This window comes from Sarcophilus harrisii, chromosome 4 (assembly GCF_902635505.1).
Source record: "Sarcophilus harrisii chromosome 4, mSarHar1.11, whole genome shotgun sequence".
NCBI classification, from domain to species: Eukaryota; Metazoa; Chordata; class Mammalia; order Dasyuromorphia; family Dasyuridae; genus Sarcophilus; species Sarcophilus harrisii.
Genome location: NC_045429.1, coordinates 459,341,961 through 459,364,369, shown reverse-complemented (window position 1 = coordinate 459,364,369; position 22,409 = coordinate 459,341,961). Strand labels below are relative to the sequence as shown.

Below are 22,409 nucleotides of genomic sequence, written 5' to 3'. Positions count from 1 at the left end.
TCAGCATTTTCTCCCGCCAGCATCCGACAGGGTGGCGTTGGGCCCATTTGCATATCAAAATCCAGCTCCCAGCCTGCCTTTCTCACAACACATTCCAGATGACAGCAAGACTCCAGTCTGTTGTTAGGCCCTGATCAAACTGCCCCCGAGCGCCTTCTGAAGTCCCCGTTCCTGAGAGGTTTTCCCTTTTCAATCCTGATTTTCCCTTTCATTCCTCAAGTCCCCAGTCGCTGGGAGCGAGAAGGAAAACCTTGATTCCTTTTTAGAAAAACAAAACAAATTAAAGCAAAACAAGTTAGTCTTCTGCCTTCTTCCCTTGAGAGAAGGCCCGGGGTTTGCTTGCTGCCGTGAAACAGCAGAAAGGATCCACGGAGCGGGGAGCATTCTGGCTGCCCCACACCCGAGAGGGATTGGGGGTTAGAGCCTTAGCTCCCCCCACCTGCACGAGCATCCAGCTCCGGGGGGGTCCCGGCTCGGCCACTTTGTCACCGCGTGACTTCCTCCGTCCGGGCCCAGTGTCCATCACTCTGAATGGGAGAACGAGACCTCTCGGGGCCCTTCGGCTCCTTAGTCCCTTCCCCTTGGATCTCAGTTTCCTCATCTGTATAAAGAGGGGATCCGGACCAAACAGCCTTGGAGGTGTCTTTCCCCCGAATCTACGATCGTGAGGGCAGGGAAGAGGATCCTCGGAACCTCAGAGGGTCAGGAGCAAGGGCGGCCCCGGCCCTCGCCACAAGCGACACTTTGTACATTTCAACAACGGATTTAAGTAAAATATTGTGGTTATTGTATATTAAAACTCGCCTGTCTATTAAAAGAAACCATGCTGGGGATTTAGTCACTCTTTGATTAGCCTCATCTCCGAGCCCATAAGCAATAAATGCTCAATTACACCCCTGTTATTGTCTTTTAATTTGTTAAGAATTGGCATTAAAGAAGAAAGTTATAGCTAAGTTGATATTTCCTAAGGAACAGCTCTGGTGGAAGGAGGAGGAGAAGGCTCTGGGAAGGAGCACGGCCATTGTGCAGAGATGGGGCTTCTCGGAGCCTTACGGGAGGCGCAAGGAGGAGGCCGCGAGCCCGCCTGAGAGCAAGAGCAAGACCCGGAGGAAGATGGAGAGAATGGCCTCCACGAGGCCCCCACTCCCGCCTTTGGGTCCCGACGGGTCTTCACCAAACTCAGTAAATGAGGATCCCCTGAGACTGAAGGGGCCAAGCACCCTTGTACAGGTGGGCAAAAGGAGCCCAGGAGAGTGGAGACTTCTCCGGAATCGTGCGCACATGTTCTCTAGATCACTGGATCGGGCCGTCGTGGGGTGTCCCAGGTGGGTGAGGGCCTGTGCAGGGGCAGCCGCGGCTCTTTTTCCCGGCCCTTGGTGGACTTCCCTTGGCCATGTCTGAACCACAAGAGCCGGTGAAGGAAGAAAGAGAAGTCTCTGAATGATGCATTTGAGCAGCCTGGATAAAGATCGGCACATGGTGTGGAAGAGCCAGTCGGAGCTGAAGGGACATCAGAAGCCATAAAGACCCGCCTTGCCCTCTGCCTGGGGAGCCCCAGCTCATCCGGGGAACAAGATGGCAGAGCCAGAATTGTGCCTCGGGCCTTTGCCCCCCACACCCACGACCTCTCCATGTGATCAGCGGCCTTCTTGGGAAGGGGGTCACGCCCTGATGGGAGGGAAGCCCCCTGAGGGCCAAGCGCTCCAGGGTTCATCTGCCACATAAATGTGAGGAGGTGGGAAGAGCCCACAGGCCATTTGGAGGAGGAGCCTGGTCCCTAACACCCAGTGCCCAGGAGTCTCCCTGAGGCGGCCGGCCTCTGTCCGAGGGCGAGGCATCCGGCTCCCTGCAGCTCTCACTCACTCCGGCTCAGCTGAGTCGGCCTCGGATCTCAGCCCCCTTCAGCCTTTGGCCCCCCTCGGTCTCTGCTGTCTGGCCCGGGCGGCTTCTGCTCCTACTTCACTGAGAAACCTCAGGGTGAAGCCGCTCTGGCAGCCAGACCCTCACGTGTGTCTGCAGAGCCGTCAGATTAGCCGGTGTCTATGGAGGACCTTGTCCCCAGTCCCTGGAACGAGGCCACTCTCGGGGGTCTTGGGAGAAGATGCCCCCTTGTGTGCGTGAGGGGGGCAGTGGCCAGTACCAAGGGCGAGCGGCTCGGTCGGCTTGGCTCCCCCGGCTCTGTCCCCTGCGCCGCCGGGTGGCCCCAGCCGGACTTCCCACATCCCAGCCCTCGCCCTTGCCACCCCCTTGGAAAGTGGGATTGTGCCCATCCCCGAGACGAGAAGGTCGAGGCTCACCGCACATAAATAACATGTTTACGGTCCTATGGTGCCCAGAGATCATCACCCCTCTGACAGATGAAGAAACTGAGGCCCGGGAGGGCCGGATTCCCCAGAATTCTCTAGCTGGGAAGTGTCCAAGGGAGATTCAAAACCGGCCCTTCCTGACTCCCAAGTCTAGTCTTTGGTGCCCCCCCCCCCTTAAATATCCAGTCCCATGTTCCTTTCCAGGCCCTGTTACTGTCCATCCATCTACTCATCAGGCATCTCTGCAAACGCAAATGACTCTGACCGTCAGTTTCTTTGTATGTGAAATGGGTATAACCTGAGCAAGGGCATTGAGTCTCTGACCATCAGTTTCTTTGTTCATGAATTGGGTTTAATTGTTGCATCTGGGCCTAAGGCCACTAGGTCTAGGATGGAGGGTGGTCAGGTTGGAAAGGGAGGGACCTGGAGGCTGAGGCCCCGGTCTCTCCCGTCACTGGGTGAGCCTCCTCCTCCGGACCCTCGTCTTTTCACCTGTAAAGTGAGGTCCGCAGGCCCTCTGGTCTGAGGTTGTCACCATGCTCCCCGTCGGCCATCCTCGGCATCATGGAGCCCCCCACCCAGAGCGGGGCCTGGCTCCCCCCAGCCCCCTCGGCTCCCCCCGGCCCCCTCGGCCCCAGCTCCCTCGTCCCTAGAAAGGATGAGAACGGCTTCTTGTTGAGCAGTTTTGGGACCGTGTCTTGTGTTTGTGTCTCTGGGCAGGACTACATGCAGAATGTCCACGGGAAGGAGATCGACCTTCTGAGAACCACTGTGAAAGTGCCCGGGAAGAGGCCCCCCCGCGCCACGTCAGCCTGCGCCCCCATCTCCAGCCCCAAGACCAACGGCCTGGCCAAGGACATGAGCAGCCTGCACATCTCGCCCAATTCTGGTAAGGGGCCTGTGCCCGGAGCCCCCGCCGGGGGCGGGGCCGTGTGTGCCGTGTGAGGGGTCTGTGTTTGGGGAGCCGGGGGGGCGGGGCCTGCGCTCTGCGGCTCGGGGGGCGAGTCCCGCGCTGGGGGCCACTCGTCAGGTCTGGGCTGTCAAGGACCGGAGGCGGAGCTTCAGCTCCAGGCGCCCCCGTGCGTTGTGAGCCCCCCAAACCTGCGTCTTCCTGCTCGGGCTTCACGGTCACCAGCCGGGTGCCCGTCTCTGTCTGACCTGCGGAAACCAGGTTGGAGCCACAGGAGCGCCCAGAGTCACATCTAGTCAGACCCCCCGCCCGGGCGCCGGGGGAGGGGGCCCGGGGCTCTGTATGGGGGTGGGCAGAGGGAAAGGGGGCGTCTGAAAGGCCGGCAGCTCACGGGGCTCTGTGGGAATCCCGGGGAGGACCTGAAATGTGTCCCGAAGCTCAACCGAGGGGCGTCTGGGGGCCCTCAGGGACCAAGAAGCCCCTTCCACAGCCTGTCAGCCCGCCTGTCTTTGAAGGAAATGTGTGTGCGCACACACACTCATACACACTCACACTCACAGACACTCACGCTCACACAGACACACTCACACTCACACTCACACACCTCAGCCAGCGCTGGCCCAGCCAGCTGACATCAAGACTCGATGCTGTTGGAGCTGTTCTCGCGCGAGCCAGGCAGCCCGACTTTCCTCAGGTAGGGACAGCGGCGGCGTCAGGGTGGGCTTGGCGAGCGGAGGAGGGTCGCCCTTGTCCTTTGGTAAGTGAGTGGGATACCCACCCAACAGATATGTCTTAAGGTACCCAAGGTACAGGACGGAATAGCAGAGTCATAGCGGACTTGGGGAGCGGAGGAGGATCTCCCTCGTCCCCCGGCGAGTGAGAGGGACAGACGCCCGGCAGAATTGCCCCGATGTTCAGGGCCCTCGGCATCCCGCGTGGACAGAGTGATCGTGGGGCCGTTGCCCTCCCCAACGCCCGCTCAGGGATGCTGGGAGAAAGCTTGTTTAATGTTGCCTTGAGACAAGGAACGCTGTTTTGGGGGACCCCGAGAAGCACGAAATGGGCACTGGGGTCAGCTACTTGGATGGCGTTGGGGGTCGCTGAGCCCCATGAGAATGAATAGTGGAGCCCATGATCCCATCAGTCCTGGGGTTTTTTAAAGTATTTTATTAAAACCATTTAAAAGTTGGTCAGTGAGAGTTAGAGCGGGAAGGGAGCCTTGAGGTAAACCGGAACTAGCTCGTTTTCCACAAAAGGAACCTGGGGTTTACAGAGAACAGTGACTCGGTTAAGACACCCCCCCCCCCCCCCCCCCCCGCCCCGCCCTCCCCCCCCGCCCCAGGCAGTGCCTTGCAGAGCTGGGATCAAAGACACTGCTTAAGTGAGCAACGGAGAGTCACCATCGTGGGTTAGAGCCACGGATGTCCCGTGAAACAAAACTGAGTTTGCAGTCGGAGGCCCTGGGTTCGAATCCAGTTCTGCTACTTCCTACCTGCGTGCTCTTGTTGCTTGTCCCTCGGGGCCCCTGGAAAATGAGGGGCTTAGGGGAGGGGAGTGATCTCTTTCTGGGCCAAGTCTTGTGGCCCTTTCACGGACACAGGCTGAACTTGTCCCAACAAACCCAGATGTAGGAGAGTCCCGGCCTTTTGCCCAGATATTCCCCCTCAGAAATCCCTGCTCGCCTCGCGCTCGGACATCTCTGGGGGGGAGTTCTGCCGGCAGTCGGGGTGTCCTGGGTCACATGAGTGTGAGACGAGATTTGATCTCGGGTCCTCCTGACCCCCAGCCAGTGGAAAGCCCCATTCTCTGTTTCCAGACGTGTTGTCCCTGTTGGCAACCTCCCCGCCTCTTTCTGCAAAGCCCTGGAAGATCCCGGGGTGTTCAGCCTCTCCTCACCGGTGCTCAGTGAGCAAAATCTCAGGAAATGACAGGCCAGGCCCCTCTCTGCCCGTGGTCGTCCCCAGGGCGCCCTGCAATGGCCCGTGGCCGCTCATCAGGCCCAGTGCCACGTGTCGAGGCAAGGGCTCGGTTCCCTCCCTTCCCTTCGGGTCCCTCAAAGCGCCAAGTCCAGGACCACAGGGTGCCGGTTGGATCCAATTTTAGAAAAGTACAGCATTTTAAAAAGCCGGCTCTTGTCCTTTGGACCCCAAAGCAAGCGCTGTCCCCTCCCCAACGCCGGAAGGCAAAGTCAGCTTTGTTTGCTCACTGAGGCTGGAGACCTCCTCCCTCCGCAAGACTGAGCAAGATGGAGAGGCCAAGATGGATGGATGGATGAAGAGAGAGAGAGATGGATGGAGAGAGGGGGAGATGGGTGGATGGAGAGATGGTGGATGAATGAGTATATGGATGGAGAGAAATGGATAGATAAATTGGGTATATAGATAGATCAATAGAAAGAAAAAAGTGATCAGAGACAGAGTTAGGCTTGAGCCATCCCACAATACACTGCGGTGCCTCAGAGGGTGCTGGGCTCCCCCACCTTGGTGGTCTCCAAACAAGAGCTGGGGTGACTACTTGTCTTAGAATACTTTATTAGGGATTCCTTTTCCCAGGGGATCGGATTAGCCGCTTGGGGAAGTCCTTTCCAACTCCCAGATTCTGTATTTGTTGGATGTAGAGACAGGTACACTTGGAATCGGAAAGCCCCAGAGGAAAATCCTGCCTCTGAGCCTCAGTTTTCTCATCTGTAAAATGGGCACAATGATACCAGCAGCACTTCTCTCATAGGGTCGTTTATGAGGCATCAGAGATAAAATGACCTAGAAAACTGAAAGTGCTCTAGAAATGTCAGTTTTGATTAGGGTGAAAAAAATAAAGAAGGCTCTTCTTTAAAAAAAAAAAAAAAACCCTGAGCCACTGGCCACTGGACTGATGTTCCCTGCACCATGGGTGGGAGTGTCCAGCATGCGGGTGGAGCCTCCCAAAGGTGAGCCAGCCAATGCTCCTTGTCTCTAATGGAGACCAGACTTGGCCGTTCTGCCCAGAAGACCTTGAGTGTCCCCCTGCTTCTCTGTAACAGCAGATGGAGGGACAGATGAGCTGGGTAAGGCGAGGCTTCTGGACCGTTGTGACTTGCAGCTTCCCTGTCCCTGGATCCCCTCCTCTCCTCAGTTTTGTCTCATTACCATAATTAAAGTTTTCCACCCAAGCAAGAGTGATGGCTACTCCTGGAACCTCCCGAGAGAAACTGCTGCTCAGGTGCTTAGCAAAGGTTTGAGCCCCACTCTAAGGGCCAGAGTCCGGCCTGCCGGCCTCCGGCTTTTCCCAGGAACCACCTGAGGGGCTGCCAGATGCCCCCTGCCCAGAGACTCTGATCTGTGCCTGATACCCCTGGTTTGGACACAGGCCTCCTTGATTCCAAGCCCAACACTCTGCCCCTCATCCACCCTGACTTTATGTAAGCTGGGCACACAACAAAAGAGTCATTTTTCATTCTTAGCAATACAGAAGGCCCTGGACCTTCTCCCAGAGAAGATCCGCAGCTTTTTTGGGAGCCAAGCAGTCTTTGAAGCCAATGGCTTCTGAGTCTTGCCGCAGGCTTAGTCATCCTGCATCCTGACTGACAGGGAAACTTTAGAAGCTTCCTCCCTCAGAATCATGGCCTTTGGGTCAAGGAAAAGAGAGTTCTGGAGCTGCTTGGTGGCCTTTAAGTTTTGTATCACATCCATTTTCATGTATATGTGTCCTAAAGTCTGCTACTCACTGAGCCTTCCAGATAGATCCAGATAGAGTGTTAAGAGATGGAGAGAGACAGCTAGACTGAGCCAGGGAGAAACATGATAATGGGTGGATGGGGATAGATGGACGGATGAATAGATAGATATAGTGATAGATGGATGGATAGATAGATAGATAGACAGATGTAGTGATACACAGATAAATATAGTGATGGATAGATAGTTACAGTGATAGATGAGTGAATAGATAAATGGAGTGATGGATGGATGGATAGATAGATAGATAGACAGATATAGTGATAGGTGAATAGTTACAATGATAGGTAGATGAATAGATAAATGGAGTGATGGATGGATGGATAGACAGATATAGTGATGGATGGATGGATGGATAGATAGACAGACAGATGTAATGATAGACAGATATAGTGATAGATGGATAGATAGATAAATAGTTATAATGATAGATGCATGGATAGATAAATAGATAGTTACAGTAATAGATGGATGAATAGATAAATGGAATGATGGATGGATGGATGGATGGATAGATAGATAGACAGACAGATAGATATAGTGATAGGTGAATAGTTACAATGATAGGTGGATGAATAGATAAATGGAGTGATGGATGGATGGATGGATAGACAGATATAGTGATGGATGGATGGATGGATAGATAGACAGACAGATGTAATGATAGACAGATAGACAGATATAGTGATAGATGGATAGATAGATAAATAGTTATAATGATAGATGCATGGATAGATAAATGGAGTGATGGATAGATAGATAAATAGATAGTTACAGTGATGGATGGATGAATAGATAAATGGAATGATGGATGGATGGATGGATAGATAGATAGATAGACAGATAGATGTAGTGATAGACAGATAGATATAGTGATAGATGGATAGATAGATAGTTACAGTGATAGATGGGTGAATAGATGAATGGAGTGATGGATGGATGGATAGACAGATATAGTGATGGATGGATGGATAGATAGACAGACAGATGTAGTGATAGACAGATAGATATAGTGATAGATGGATAAATAGTTATAATGATAGATGCATGGATAGATAAATGGAGTGATGAATAGATAGATAGATAGTTACAGTGATAGATGGGTGAATAGATAAATGGAGTGATGGATGGATGGATAGACAGATATAATGATGGATGGATGGTTAGATAGATAGACAGATGTAGTGATAGACAGATATAGTGATAGATGGATAGATAGATAAATTGTTATAATGATAGATGCATGGATAGATAAATGGAGTGATGGATAGATAGATAGATAGATAGTTATAGTGATATATGGATGAATAGACAAATGGAGTGATGGATGGATGGATGGATAAATAGATAGATGGATAGATAGTTATAGTGATAGATGCATGGATAGATAACTGGAGTGATAGATGGATGGATGGATAGATAGAATGATGGATGAATTGATAGATAAAAAATATAGTGATAGATGGATGGATAGATAGAGTGATGGATGGATGGATGGATAGATAAATGGAGTGATAGATGGATATTGGATAGATAGATAGATAGAGTGATAGAGTGATGGCTGGATAGATAGATAGTTATAGTGATGGATGGATAGATAAATGGAATGGTGGATGGATGGATAGATAGATAGATAGATAGAGTGATGGATGGATGGATAGATAGATAGAGTGATGGATTGATAGATAAATAGATATAGTGATAGATGGATTGATAGATAGATATAGTGATAGATGGATAGATAGTTATAATGATAGATGCATGGAGAGAGAAATGAAGTGATACATGGATGGATGGATAGATAGACATAGTGATAGATGGATTGATAAATATAGTGATGAATGGATAGGTAAATAATTATAGTGATACATAGATGGATAGATAAATGGATTGATGGATTGATGGATGGATGGATAGATAGATAGATAGATAGATAGACAGACAGATATAGTGATAGACAGATAGATATAGTGATAGATGGATAGATAGATAGTTACAGTGATAGGTGGATGAATAGATAAATGGAGCCATGGATGAATAGATAAATGGAGTGATGGATGGATAGATAGATAAATGGAGTGATGGATGGATGGATGGATAGATATAGTGATGGATTGATAGATAAATAGATATAATTATAGATGGATTGATAGATAAATAGATATAGTGATAGATGGATTGATAAATACTATGATGGATGGATAGATAAAAGGAGTGAGGGATGGATGGATGGATGGATGTATAGATAGACAATAGAGATAGATAGATGATGGATAAATAGATAGTGATGGATATAGTGATAGAGGGATAGATAGATAAACAGATGGTGGATAGATAGACAATAAACATACATATATATATACACATAGGTACATACATACATACATACAGGGTGCGAGGTACTGTGGGTGGGAAATTGGAGTCCGCCATCAAAGGGGTATTATTTGATTTTGCTGAAGTATTTTACCCGTTTTGTCTTTCCACCTCCATTGTTAGACTCCAATTTCCCGCCCATAATCAATAACCCATAAAATATCAGGTATTTATTAAGCACCTACCATGTGTTAGTAGATACGCATGCTTCATGTGCGAAGAATGAAACAAGAAGCTTACAGTCCAAGACTGTATATATATTAAATAACACAGTGTAAAGATAAAGTGAATAAGACTTAACTATAAGGGAGCTAGAGGGGGTCAGCAGCAGTTGGGAAGATCTAAATATGCTACTTGAGCTCCATTTCAAAGAAGAGAAGGCACTGATAATGGAGCCCATTCCCAGCTTGGGGCTCATCAGAGTTCTTAGAAAAGGGGGAAAGGGATAAGATGGCAGAAGACTTGAGAAGCCCCAGCCTCAAATCCCCAAGGCCGGTATGGATTCGGCCCTGCCCCTCCCCCCATTTTCGGGCAGGACACCCCTGGGCCAGGCTGGGCTAGCTCAGGCGCTCACACCGCAGGAGGCCTTGTCATGGCCTTCCCTTTGTTCACCCCTGATATTTTTCCCTTGGTTTTGCTTTCTGCCCCCCAGAGCCCTCCCCACTTCTCTGGGTTCCTCCTGTTTCTCATTGCTGCTGGTGTCCTCTCAATAAAGATGCCTCTTGTGGGGCTGGAGTGATGTGGCCGATCTCCTCCTGCTCCATTTCTCTCTTGGGGGCGGGGTGAGGGGAGCCTGGGCCTGTCCCCCGAGTTGGGGCCGATACCATGGCAGGCAGGAAGGCTCCCGGACCCTCAGAGAGATCCCTGCCTTAGAAGCTCAATGTCGAGCACCAGGTCATGGCCATCTTCCCACTTACGATTTCATTCGAAGTAAGAGTCACGGACACGCCTGAGACAATGAAAAATTTCTCCGCGTCTTCCTTTATTTTATTTTATTTTCTATAATTCTTCCCAGTCCGGAGGCCGGTGCTCTCTGGCATCAGCACCAAAAGGGGCTTTGCTTTGTTTTAATAAGAGCGTGTGACTGATTTCCACAGAAAGCATGAGATTGGGACATGGAGGATCAATGAGATTTTAAGGTATTTGTGCTGGAGAGAGCGCTCTGCTGAGTCTGCCCCCAGTGGAAGGGAAGCCCTTTGAGGGGCTCCTGTTTTTGACTGAAAGTCCAGTGGCCCCATTGGTCTCTCGCTCAGTGGTGGGTTGGACTCTGGTTTGTGATTTATTGGTGTCAAAAAATGTTTGTGATTTATTGGTGTCGAAAAATGACCGAGCTGGATGGAACCTAAGAGGCCAACCGAGGCCCAGCCCAGAGGGGGAAATTATCTCGTCCCTGGTCCGGACCAGGCCCTTGCAGTCTCCTGCCTGGGTCCCACAGTTCTTAGGGGGCTGTAGCGTGTAATCTTATCCGGGCATATAATTGGATTTCCAGACTGTGTGTAATTGGATTAGTGTCTGGCTGGATTAGGGAAGTGTCAGAGCCTCTATTTGGCCCTAGGTCCTTTAACTTCAGACTGGATATTCATCACCCTGTGCTCTCCCCTCACCATCTCCCTCTGGAATAAAACTATTCATTAATTAGCCAGTCCACAAGCACTTATTAGGCATCTACAGTGTGCTGGACACTGGGGCTAAAAACGCAACGATCCCCATTTTTCTGATGCAAGTATGCACGCCATCCCTCAATTCTAATTCATTTCTGGTCGTTCCCAAGCCCTTCCTCTTTTTCTGACATCATTCGCACCTCTTCTCCTGGGTAATCCAGCTTTGTTCCAATTGGGTCACCCCCACGGCAGCCGCTCCATTGCTTTCTGAAAGATCACGAAACTGAGCCTTTGTGTGGTCATCCTTGGAGGCTCACTTTGTAAACAGTAACACATTTCTTCACCCAAAAAGCATTTATTCATCTTTTACCGTATGCAAAGCACTACGGGAGGAGCTAGGAATACAAAAGTGAATAGCTTCTGGTAGCTCACATGCTAAGGGGACGGACATAGGATGTTCCTCATCGTTGAGCTGTCAATCCATAGTCCAGATGTTTTAAAAATTCACGTCAAACTGCTCTCTCCTTCAAGAACCTCAACATTGTGAGGAAGGAGCTGTTGGATAAGTGCAGGGACTTAACTAACTTAAATAACTATAGGGACTTAAAACCTGAATCTGATCATTCACTTAAGAAAATCTGACCCACTTAATCCCAGCAAACCAAACCTCAGCAGGTGCAGAATGCTGACAAGGAGCCTTGGCTTTTATATAAAAAGGGGGATTATTGATTTGACATTGTTCAGTGCATGGCAGGCATATAGTAGGTACTTAATAGATGCTTGTTGACTGATGAAATCTGTTTTTATAAAGAAGCTTCTTATCTACTCTGTACACACATCAGAATACTCTTGGCTTTGCTTAGGAAACCCATATGAACAAAAATCAAAAAGGTCCCATCCTTTTGTGGCAATGTTGTACACGCCCTTACGGACTTTGTAAGCAGATTTAATGTGCTGGATCAGAAGGGAAAATGGCCACCCCAGACACACAAGGCTTTCCCCCTTCTTCTCTGGATCTTCTATCCAGACATGGAGCAAATGCCAAAACTCACCATCAGTCAGGCAACAAGCACTTATTGAGCACCTACTGCATACAAAGCATCATGCCAGGAGCTGAATATGAATGTTGAGCTCAGAGAGGATTCAGATCTCTTGACATTTCATGTCTTCTAAAAGTCATTTTCCTTGTTTGTAAAGAGGATTGTTATCATGCTTAAATGAGATGCTTGATAAACTCTAGGGAGCCCCCCTGCTCCAGGGGCAGCCCATTTTGGGGGGGGAGGGGTCAGCTCTATGAGACGGTTCCTTCTGACCACAAACTTACCCTGGCTTCTCCCCAGTGTGTCATGGTAACAGAAGCTAAGATCCCAATGGGCTTTGGCCAAATGGTTGTAGAAGTAGCATTCACGCTGGGTATTGAAGGGGGGGGTGGACCTTACACAAATGCAAAAAAAGGGCAAGCGCGTGCCCAGGGATTGTATAAAGTGGCTGAGGAGCAAATAATCAGCCAGTCAGTAAGTCGAGCATTTATTAAACTCTTTCTGTGTCAGGCACTAATGGCCTAAAGACAAAATCAAAGCTAGCCCTGAGTTCAGGGAGCTTATCTATTGGGTTGTAAACAGGGTGGAAAACATGAGTGTTGTGTCAGGAAGGGCAGTGTTCTGTCAGCCCCTCTTCCTGAATTCAAATCCAGCCTCAGACACTTATTAACGGAGTGACCCTGGACATGTCACTTTGCTCTGTATGCCTCAGTTTCCTCATCTGTAAAATGAGCTGGAGACAAAATAAGACTTTGCCAAGAAAACCCCAAATTGGGTGAGTGACTGAATAACAGCAAAGAGTAGAACAAACACGATTTAAACAAACTGAACCCCAGGCAGTTTTGCCAGACAATATGGCAGAAGTGGGCAGAGGGCGGCCCTCCTCACTGGGTCCCAGAGTAAGGGAGAGACTTCCCTTCCTGGGCAATAGTTGCCACCACGACCCCCCCCCCCCCAACAAGCCGGCTTGTACTTAAGCACCTTCCAAGGGGACAGCTCCCGCCTCCCGGGGCAGCCCACCCACCGTGGGCACCTCTTCTCCTCAGGGAGTGCTTTCTTGGCATCTTTGCACGGTTCACCCCCCAGCCCTGGTTGTGCCCTCCAGAGCCAAGCATAAGAAAGCCAGTCCCTCTTGCATGGCTTAGTCTTGCTCCTACCCAAAGGAGTAAATGAGATAATGTCTAGGAACCACTTTGACAAATTGAAAGCACTGATACAACCATCTTCTCATTATCCAAAATAGCTGCAGAATTGCCCTCTCCCCCGGGTCTTCTCTTCCTCGGGTTGAGCACCCCTGGTTCTTTCAAGCAGCCCTTCCCAGGCTGCTCAGCTTCCTCCGGGCGTTCTGACATGTCGTAATGCTTCTAGGATATTTTGACCAAAAAAGAACGATGTTCTACGTTCTGGTATAGGAGCTTAGTGCAACCTCAGATCACGCTGGGCTTCCTGACAGCCATGACAACACTGACTCATATTGCACGGCATAGGTGAAGTTGGTCTGGTCTGGCTGATAGAAATCAGATCAGAAGGACCTTTCATTGGTTCACTGACTATGTTCTGGGCTCAACTTGTGTATCCCCAAAGCAAAAATCCAGGCCTAGAGGGGGAGAGCCTGGGGAAAGGATGGGGCAAGATCATGCATCCATCAGGTATCCGCAGCCTTGGCTGCCCACCTGCCAAATGGCTCTCTGGAGCAGCTTGCCCTCCGTACCTCTCAAAAAGGCCCAAGAACCTCTCTTAGAATTTCCCTCTTGGAAGCATAGGGGGAAAAGTCAAGTTTTCTGATCCCTTTTTTTAAAAATCCATTTTTGTGCCTGAAATTAGTCTATGCAGCTAATTAACGTGCTCGATAGATTGCCTGGGATCAATAAGCGAGAGCTCTTAGCAAATACTGTGGCTGAGCCGGAATGATAATTAGCAAGACAAACATTGGAAATGGTCTTGTGAACTTCCCCGAATCCGCGCCGTCTCTGCGGATGTCATTTGCTCCTCCGGCAGGCAGCCCCGATGTCACTGGGACTGTGACTTTTATTCTTGTGTTCACCATGGCCCACGGTTCCATTTTCTGTTCCAAGATGACAGATCGAGAGCCTCGTCCCGATAATGTGCTCTCGTAGAGTTTGGACCATTATGGATGTTCTCATTCCAGCCGGCTGGATGCTGAGGCCCTTTTGCAAAACAGAGTCTCCTCCCGACCCCCCGCTTCGGTTCCCCAGCGGTTTAAAAATATGAAAGCCATCAGGAGGCTGGAAACTGATTTACCGAGCAGGGGTAGCAGGGAAAAATCTCAAATGTGTTTTGAGTATTGAACTGCCGTTGACATCTAAAGTCCCATCCATGCTGTTTTCTTCCATACTCCAGCAATCAGGGCAATCCAGCAAACCCATAAAAAACCAAACTAATAACATGAATATTCAGTGACCTAGAATACTAATTATTGTCATGAATATTAATGGATCGGACTTGGTTCTCTCGCTCGCTCTTTTTCTTTCTTTCTCCCTCCCTCCCTCCCTCTCTCTCTTTCTCCCTCTCTCTCTCTCTCTCTCTCTCTCTCCCACTCAGCCAGCTCTAAAGATGGGCCATAATGAGAGCATTTAAGAGAGAGAGCGCTCTCCTCCGTGACAGGGACTGGGGTAATAAGGAGAGCTTGATTAACGCGGTGCACTTGGGGGAGAGATGAGAGGCTTCACGTGGCCCTGTTGTGGAGGAGGCAATGAGGCTCCGGCGGCTCTGTTGCTGCTCCCTCAGATTAATGAGGCCTAAGAGTGCATTAGGAACAGTGACAAAGGTTTGATCTAATGGGCCCAGTCATTTTTCCTTTGAGTGACAGACGCACAGAAGTAATTGGCTGTGCAGAATGGCGGCTCATTGGCAGTACTTAAGGATACATTATCCCCGTTGTGTGGCCCGCAGAGGCTGTTTATCAAAACTGCGAGCTCTGCAGACGCGCACTCCCTAAGCCGCTTGTACAGTGGGAACGGCTATCAAAAAAATCATGCAAAAATGCGACATCGAAACTTGAGCCATTGTGGTCCTGGAGAAACAAAGTTTTTTTTTTTTTTTTCTTCTTTTTCTTTGTTTAGTTTCAAATGGTTGAGAAAACATTTTAATAAGTGGGGGGTCCCTGCTTGGGAGCGCCGAGCGGGTATGTGCGCACCGGCGCCCGACGCCTTTCCCGTTTGTCAGCGGCCATGTTGCCGGAGTCGCCTCTCGGCTCCATTTCCTCGTTGGTCGCCCGTTAATTCCCCCAGGTTGGACTCCGTTTGTACGATTTAATCTTCCACTTCATGGATTGGGAACTTGGTTTTATCATTAAAACCCAAAATTACCTTGATTTTTTTCCTCAGTGGTATTATGTTTTTCTAAATATGTGTAAAGAAACCTTTCAGCATTCATTTTTCTAAGATTTTGCGTTCCAAATTTTTTCTCCCTCCCCTTCCCCAAGACGGCAAACAATCTGATTTGGGTTAAACACAACATTACCTTTAACCAGAACGCTCCATGTGTTCGGAATGGAAAAGAAGCCCCAAGGACTGGAGAATTACAGATGGTTAAAAAATAATAACAACAATAACAACATCTTCTTTGTCCCCTGTTTTGGACTTTGATTCACGCCGTCTTTAAATGAAATTTTAACCTGAAGAATCTGAAGCATTCAGCAGCTCCAGGTGACCTGAGAAGGGCAGATTCCTTTTTCTCCACAGGATTTATTAAGCTCTGTAGTGCGCCCTGAGCTAGGGACTGGGGTCACAAAGACAAAAACAAGACACTTCTTGCCCCCAGAGATTTTACTTTCTGTTGTGTGGATGGAGGGCCCAGAATGTAGCAGAATAGATTCAGTCATTTGGGAGAAAGGCGATGGTCCTGTACAAAATGGAGCCTGAAATGGCGAGTGAAGAAAGCGACTCAGAGTCTCCTCTGATGGGCAAAGTCCCTCCCTTCCAGGAGCCAGCCGGGTTCTCCATTAGGCCCCAGTATCAATTAAGCCAGAGGGCATCCGGCTGAAGTGGAGGGAGAGGGAGAAGAAGGAAATAGAAACTGGGGAAGAACTGTCTCAACTTGGTTGTTTTTCCTTTTAAGTCTGACTGTGAGGTCATTGGCTGTGGCTCTGGTTGGGCTGTTTGTCTCTTCCTTGTTTCTTTCTCTCATGGAGTGTCCTCCATGTCCAGTGCTTGTTGTCACTTTCTGAGGCTCAGGTCGCGTTTGGCCTTCCCTTTGTCCTGCTCCCCCTGGGACTGGCTGGAGATCCTATGAGTTGGGTGCCCTGGTGCCTTTTATTAAGGGAAACAAAAACGGTGCGAGCCCCTGAAGCCTGGAAAATGAGATTGATGGGAAATTTGTGAAAGCAGTTGAGGCTGAGCAAAGGGGAAGGGTATCATTCCCAGTTCCATCCAGAGATTTGCTGGCTTACTGTCATCCTCCTCCTCTTCTTCCTTTTCCTTCTCCTACTCTTCCTACTCCAATTCTTCGTCCTCTTCTTCCTTTTCTCTTTCCTCCTCCTTCTCTTCTTCCTTTTTCTCCTTTTCATCCTCCTTCTCTTTCTTCTTATTTTCCTTCTCCTCTTCTTCTTTCTTTTCTTCTTCCTCCTCCTCCTCCTCCTCTTCTGTTCCTTGTCTTCTTCCTCCTTTTTACTATCTTTCTCTTTCTTTGCCTCCTTTTCCTCCTCTTTTTTCCTTCTCCTCTCCCTTCTTTTCTTCTCCTTCTCCTCTTCCTCCTCCTCCTCTTCTGTTCCTTGTCTTCTTCCTCCTTTTTACTTTCTCTTTCTTTGCCTCCTTCTTTTCCTCCTTTTTTCCTTCTCTCCCTTTTTTTCCTTCTTCTCTTCCTCCTCCTCTCCCTCCTTCTCTTCTTCCTCTTCTATTCCTTCTCTTTTTCCTCCTTCTGTTCTTCCTTTTCCTTCTCCTCTTCTTCCCTCTCTTCTTCTGTTCCTCCTCTTCCTCCTCCTTTTCTTTCTCCTCTTCCTCTTCCTCATTTCCCAATGGCTGCTTGGAGCACTAGGCCGTCCCTTTAGTCTTTCCTCAGCTTCTGTGTCATCGCGCTATGCTGCTTCTCTCCTTGCCTCGGTGACCCTCGTCTCCTTCCTTTCAGAGTCTTTCCTTCCCTCCTGGGCTCTAGCCATGACCATAGCTCTATGTCTGGCTCTTTGTCTCCGGCTGCCCTTTTCCTCCCCCTTGGATCTAGCACTTTTAGATGCGTGTCTCCACCTCAGACCACGCATAGAAGCTGCCTGGGGTCTCAGGGTGCCCATAGCCATGCATAATAATCCCTGCACGACCTTGTTCCCCGGGATGTTGTGAGGAACAAATAAGACAAGGTTTAGAAAGTGGGTCTTAACCCTCCAGCCTAGCCCAGTACAGGAGAGAGAGCACTGTTTTGGGGAACAGAAGAGTTGGGATCATATTCCAGCTTTGCCTCTTACTGCTTTATCTACTCTCTCTAATCTAACCAACCAATCTAATTTAAACATCAAATCTGTTAACTTTTCTAGACCTCAGTTTCCTCATCAGTAAAGCAATTAGGTTGTTAGACTTGATGGTATTTAAAATCTAAGACCCTTCCAAAAAAATTTTTATCATTCTTGTTATTATATATGTGCCTGGCGCATAGTAGGTACTTCAGCAGGCTTCTTCCTTTCCCCTTTAATCCTTGTCTCCATCGTAATCATTGCTGTTATGTTCTTGGGATCTGATGATTCTTGCTGAGTTCGTTGCATCCAGTAAAAGAACTGAAAAGTTGGGCACGTCACCTCTTGAAGAATTGTCCGGATCTCGGAGTAAAGGCTAGAATCTCACAGCCAGGCAGGGTCGGGGCAGGATCTGAATCCACCTTTTCCCAGCTCCTCAATGTATGTGTATTTATTTGACTCGACCTGCTGTTCCCTTGCTACAGGAAGCTCCTTGGGAGACCCTGCCCTCTGCCAGCGTGGTACGCACCTCTCTGCATTTTCTCTTCTGAAAGACTTGTCGGGGGGCACGCCTTGCAGGCGTGCCCGCCTGGGTCAAAGGCTTGCTTTTTCCCCTTTTTTTCCCCCAGTGGCCATGTCGCTAGGTGGAATATTGAAGTGACTTTCAGGTTTCCATCCATTAATACCGCCAGGCTGGACTTTGTGCGATTTATTCTTCCATTTCATGGATTGGAAACCTGGTTGTACCATTAAGGCCCACGGTGACCTTTCAATGCAACATTCCACGTGTTCCAAGTGGGAAGGAAGCCCAGTGGACTTAAAGGTGTTGAAAAACCTCTGCAGAAGCTTTCATCTCCCAGAAGAAGTCAGGCTGGGGCCAAGGGAAGAACAGCTATCACAGTTTTTTTAACAAAAAGTTGAAGAAATTTATTTTTTACTTTTTACTCTTATTTTTATTTTTTATTTCTTTTATTTTTATTTTACTCTTATAATATGTGGTCCCTCCCTACTTTTTTTTGGTAGAGGAGAGCAGGAAGCTGCCTTTTGTGCAAAATAGGTTACTTTGGGAAGGTCCATGAGACTGGCCCTTGAGCTGCCGCCCAATCACGGCGAGCTTCATTTGTTCCTGTCCTTGTTTAGAGAGATCACAGCTGCAGACATGCTGGCTGTTGCTTATGTAAGGGGATGGGGCAACTTTCTCCTTATACTTTCTGTCTGAATGAACCTATGAATGAGTGTGTGTGTGTGTGTGTGTGTGTGTGTGTGTGTGTGTGAGTGTATGTGAGTGAGTGTGTTGTGAGAGAGTGTGTATGAGTGTGTGAGTGTGTATGTGAGTGTGTGTCTGTGTGAGAGAGAGTGTGTGTGAGTGTGTGTGTGTGTGTATGTATGTGCGCTGTACACAGGACTGGAGCACAGGACTCCGTGACTGTGTGGCCAGTAGCCCCTCCACACCTCCCTGCTGCCTCTTTCCCCCCATTACCTTCACAAAGCACTCTCACTGTACTAGTGACTGCCTCGGGAACTTTCTCCATCATCAGACTTGCCTTTCCGTATCCGTTATGGATTTCCTTTTCCTTTTTCCATACTAGAATCAGGACCCAGTGTGTAAGTCAGCCACAATCAGCACAGAGGGTCCCCATCTCCTGGCGCTTTCTGCTGGTGATGGGTCCCAAACCTTTCCAGCTGAGTTCTGTCCCTTCACGAAAGCCGGTTCTTTTTCTGGGGCCCCAAACCCAAGCTCGAGCTTCGAGAACTGCCCTTGACAAGAAGCTCTCCCGCCAGGGAGACGGCGCCGCCCACGGTCCCTGCGCATCCCACGGTCCCTGCGCATCCCGCGGTCCCTGCGCCGAGCTGGACATCGGTGTGGTGAGCCCCCGGGGAGCACAGGGCCACCAACTGGTCAAGGCTCCCATGCTCTCCAGAGGGAGGCTGGGCTGGTGAAAGGCCCCCTACACCTCCAGCCTGGGAGAGACAGGGAGACCTCGTCTCAATCCTAATAATAATGATAATAATTTTTTTTCAAGAAAAAGCCCTCATCAGAGTAAAATTGCACTGATTGAGAGGCAGGAGAATCAGCTGCATGCATAACGCTGTGAATGACTAATGCACACACATTTAAATCACGGGCAGTTCACTGTTTTATGGTATGGTGGTGAATTATATTCTTTTTGCATTTGTAATTAGAGGGCGGAACAGATGGTGAAGGCTTAGTTTGAACTGATGTGGCCATTAAAATAACCTACACTGCCCAAGGATGGCTCCGTGTAGCACCGGCCTTCCCCCTCCCCTGGCGTGCCCCCCGCTCACACACCCACACGCTGCCAGATCACAGGAGAGGTACGACAGACTCTCCCGAAGAATGGCCGGGGCTAGGACTTTTCTGGGAATGAGTGCAAACCAAGAGAAGAAATCCCTCGGACCTTGGATGGCGGGCTCCGGCTCTGACCCTTAGTTGTCCCTTAGCTTCTGGCTTTGGAAAAGAGAGATAAGCCTATGGAACAAAGCAGGGGAGACCTGGGTCTGCAGAAGGGCGATGCTGGGTCTCTAACCATAGAGGAGACAATTATGGGTTCAGAACTGGTTATGGACTTTCTAGATCTAATCCAGAACCTCCAGTTTATAGTGTCAGAGGCCCAGAGAAATATAATCGATTGTTCAGAGATAGGTCCATCTTAAACCAGACCCAGAAGTGCCTTTGAGGGAGCCAGACCAGGGGCTCTTAGCCTGAACTCATGAGCCCAGATGAGAGAAAAGATACATTTTTATTTTCACTAACATCAAACTGAAATTTAGCATTTCCTTCACTTATGAATTTTTTAAAATGTTTGGAAAAGGGACCAATAAACATCACCAGCCTGCCAGAAGGTCCACGACAGGAAAATCAAAAAAGGGTCAACTCTCCTGTTCTGGTCCAACCCACTCATCTTAGAAATGGGGAAATCGAGGCTCAGAGAGAGAAGAGGCTCGCCCCAAATCACCAAGGCTGGAAATCGAACCTATTGTGTCTGTCTCCACATCTGCCTTCCACCACCTCCCTTCTGTCACACCAGGCTTAACAAACACATCTTTTCCTTGCTCTCTTTTGGAAGAACAAAAAATAAATAAACCCAATGGAGTTTAGTCAGCTCCTTTCACCCTTGTTTAAATAATAAGTGCCTCCCCCCTGTGAAAAATGCCCCATTTTTTTCAGACTTGTAGCCTTTGGGGGAGGAGGGCTTATTGTACGGGCCGGCCCCATTGGGACCGAGGCAGTGGGTGAGCCTCAGAGCCAACCAGATAAACATCAGAACGGGCCACTTCTCGTGTAATAAGCCTGGCACTTGAAAGCAGGGCTCTTTGATTTTTTTTTTAAGCAGATGAATTTTTTCCAATAGGAAACCTGCATTTCATAATTTATTTATTTATTAATTTTGCTCATTTGGGAGCAGTTCAGGCGGCACACTGACACTCATTCAGATAGAAATGCCATGTTCACTTTGAAATGGAAATTGTTGAAAGAAAAATAGCATATGGTAGAAGTAACTACCTTTTCAAATCAGCCCGTGCACTTTCGGGCCAGGAGTGCGAGGGAAAATTATTCTTTGGCCAGAATTTGGAGCCTTTGACACATGGAAACTTGGCCTAATCAAGGCTTTCCAGTGAGCATCTCCACATATCCATATCAAGGGACAAGTGCTGTGAACAGGAGGATTAGCATAGTAATTTCCCTGCCCCCTGCTAATCAACTTAAGCAGCCAGCTGATGCAGAGATGATGTATGGGAAGGCACTTGCTTTCTGAACTCGGTTCGGGCCAGGTAGTTGACAATGTATTTCTGCCTTAATGCTGCGATGTTTGGCAGGGGAAGAATTGGAGAGACAGATGCTGCCCACAGCTTAGGCTTTTCTTACGAGGCCTTGACACAGATCCTTTCATGGTTGTCTCTTTTAACGATCATCCTCGGAGGAGGAGGAGGCTGCTCTCGTTCAGGGAGACTTCCTGGCCCCTTTCCCCAAACTGCCTTCCTCCGGCGCCTCCTGGGCCCCCCTGCCTCGGCTTGGCAGGGACATCCCTCTGGAACGCAAGCATTGTGACGGGACCCTAGCGAGAGGAGGCTCTTAGAGCAGGAGCATGAGGTGGGAGTGTTTGCGCAAGGATGTCGGAATACAGACCCAGGAGACCGGGAGTGCGCCCAACTCAGCAGGATTTCCACAAGCCTTGAGAGCCCAAATCCAAAGCAAAATAGGATTGCTTCCCTTTCCCCACTTTGTTATATACTCCTGGAGCAAATAAATATATAAAACATTATGTTATATAAATCATGTATAATATGTGTTATGTAAAATACAGATAACATATGATATATATGTGAAAAAAAGACTGCTTCCCTTTCCCCACTTTATTATATACTCCTGGAGCAAATATATATATATATATATATATATATATATATATATATATATATATATATATAACATGTTATATAAACCATGTATAATATGTGTTATATAAAATACATATAACATGATATATATGTGAAAAAGGACTGCTTCCTTTTTCCCACTTTGTTATATACTCCTGGAACAAATAAATAAATATATAAAACATATTATGTTATATAAAATGCATATGTAATATATGTTATATAAAATACATATAACATGATATATATGTGAAAAAGAACTGCTGAACTGCTTCCTTTTCCCCATTTTGTTATATACTCCTGGAGTGTGTGTGTGTAAAACATATGAGATATATATATATATATATATATATATATATATATATGAAAAAGGACTGCTTTCTTTTTACCATTTCCCATTCCTATATATAACCTATATGTGCACATAAAGCATAAATAACATGTTATATGTGTTACATATATATGAAAAAGGACTTTCTTTTCCCATTTCCCATTCACATATACATATATAACATGTTTTATAAAGCATATGTATCATGTGTCATGTTGTTGCATGTATAATATTTATATATATATATGTAACACATATATAAATATATTATATAAACATAAAAAGGACTGCTTTCTTTTCCCCACTATATATATATATATATATATATATATA

The 22,409-nt window shown here is 48.1% G+C and overlaps 1 protein-coding gene across 10 annotated transcripts in view; it reads left to right on the top strand.

Annotated features, from left to right (window-relative positions):
- Positions 1–22,409, top strand: part of AGAP1 (ArfGAP with GTPase domain, ankyrin repeat and PH domain 1) — a 615,139-nt gene that overhangs the window by 429,607 nt on the left and 163,123 nt on the right. For all 10 annotated transcript variants that reach the window (XM_031968800.1, XM_031968799.1, XM_031968801.1 and 7 more), the window contains one exon: positions 3,027–3,195. In XM_031968800.1, the coding sequence (XP_031824660.1) occupies positions 3,027–3,195 (169 nt within the window). The remainder of the gene's footprint in view (positions 1–3,026; positions 3,196–22,409) is intronic.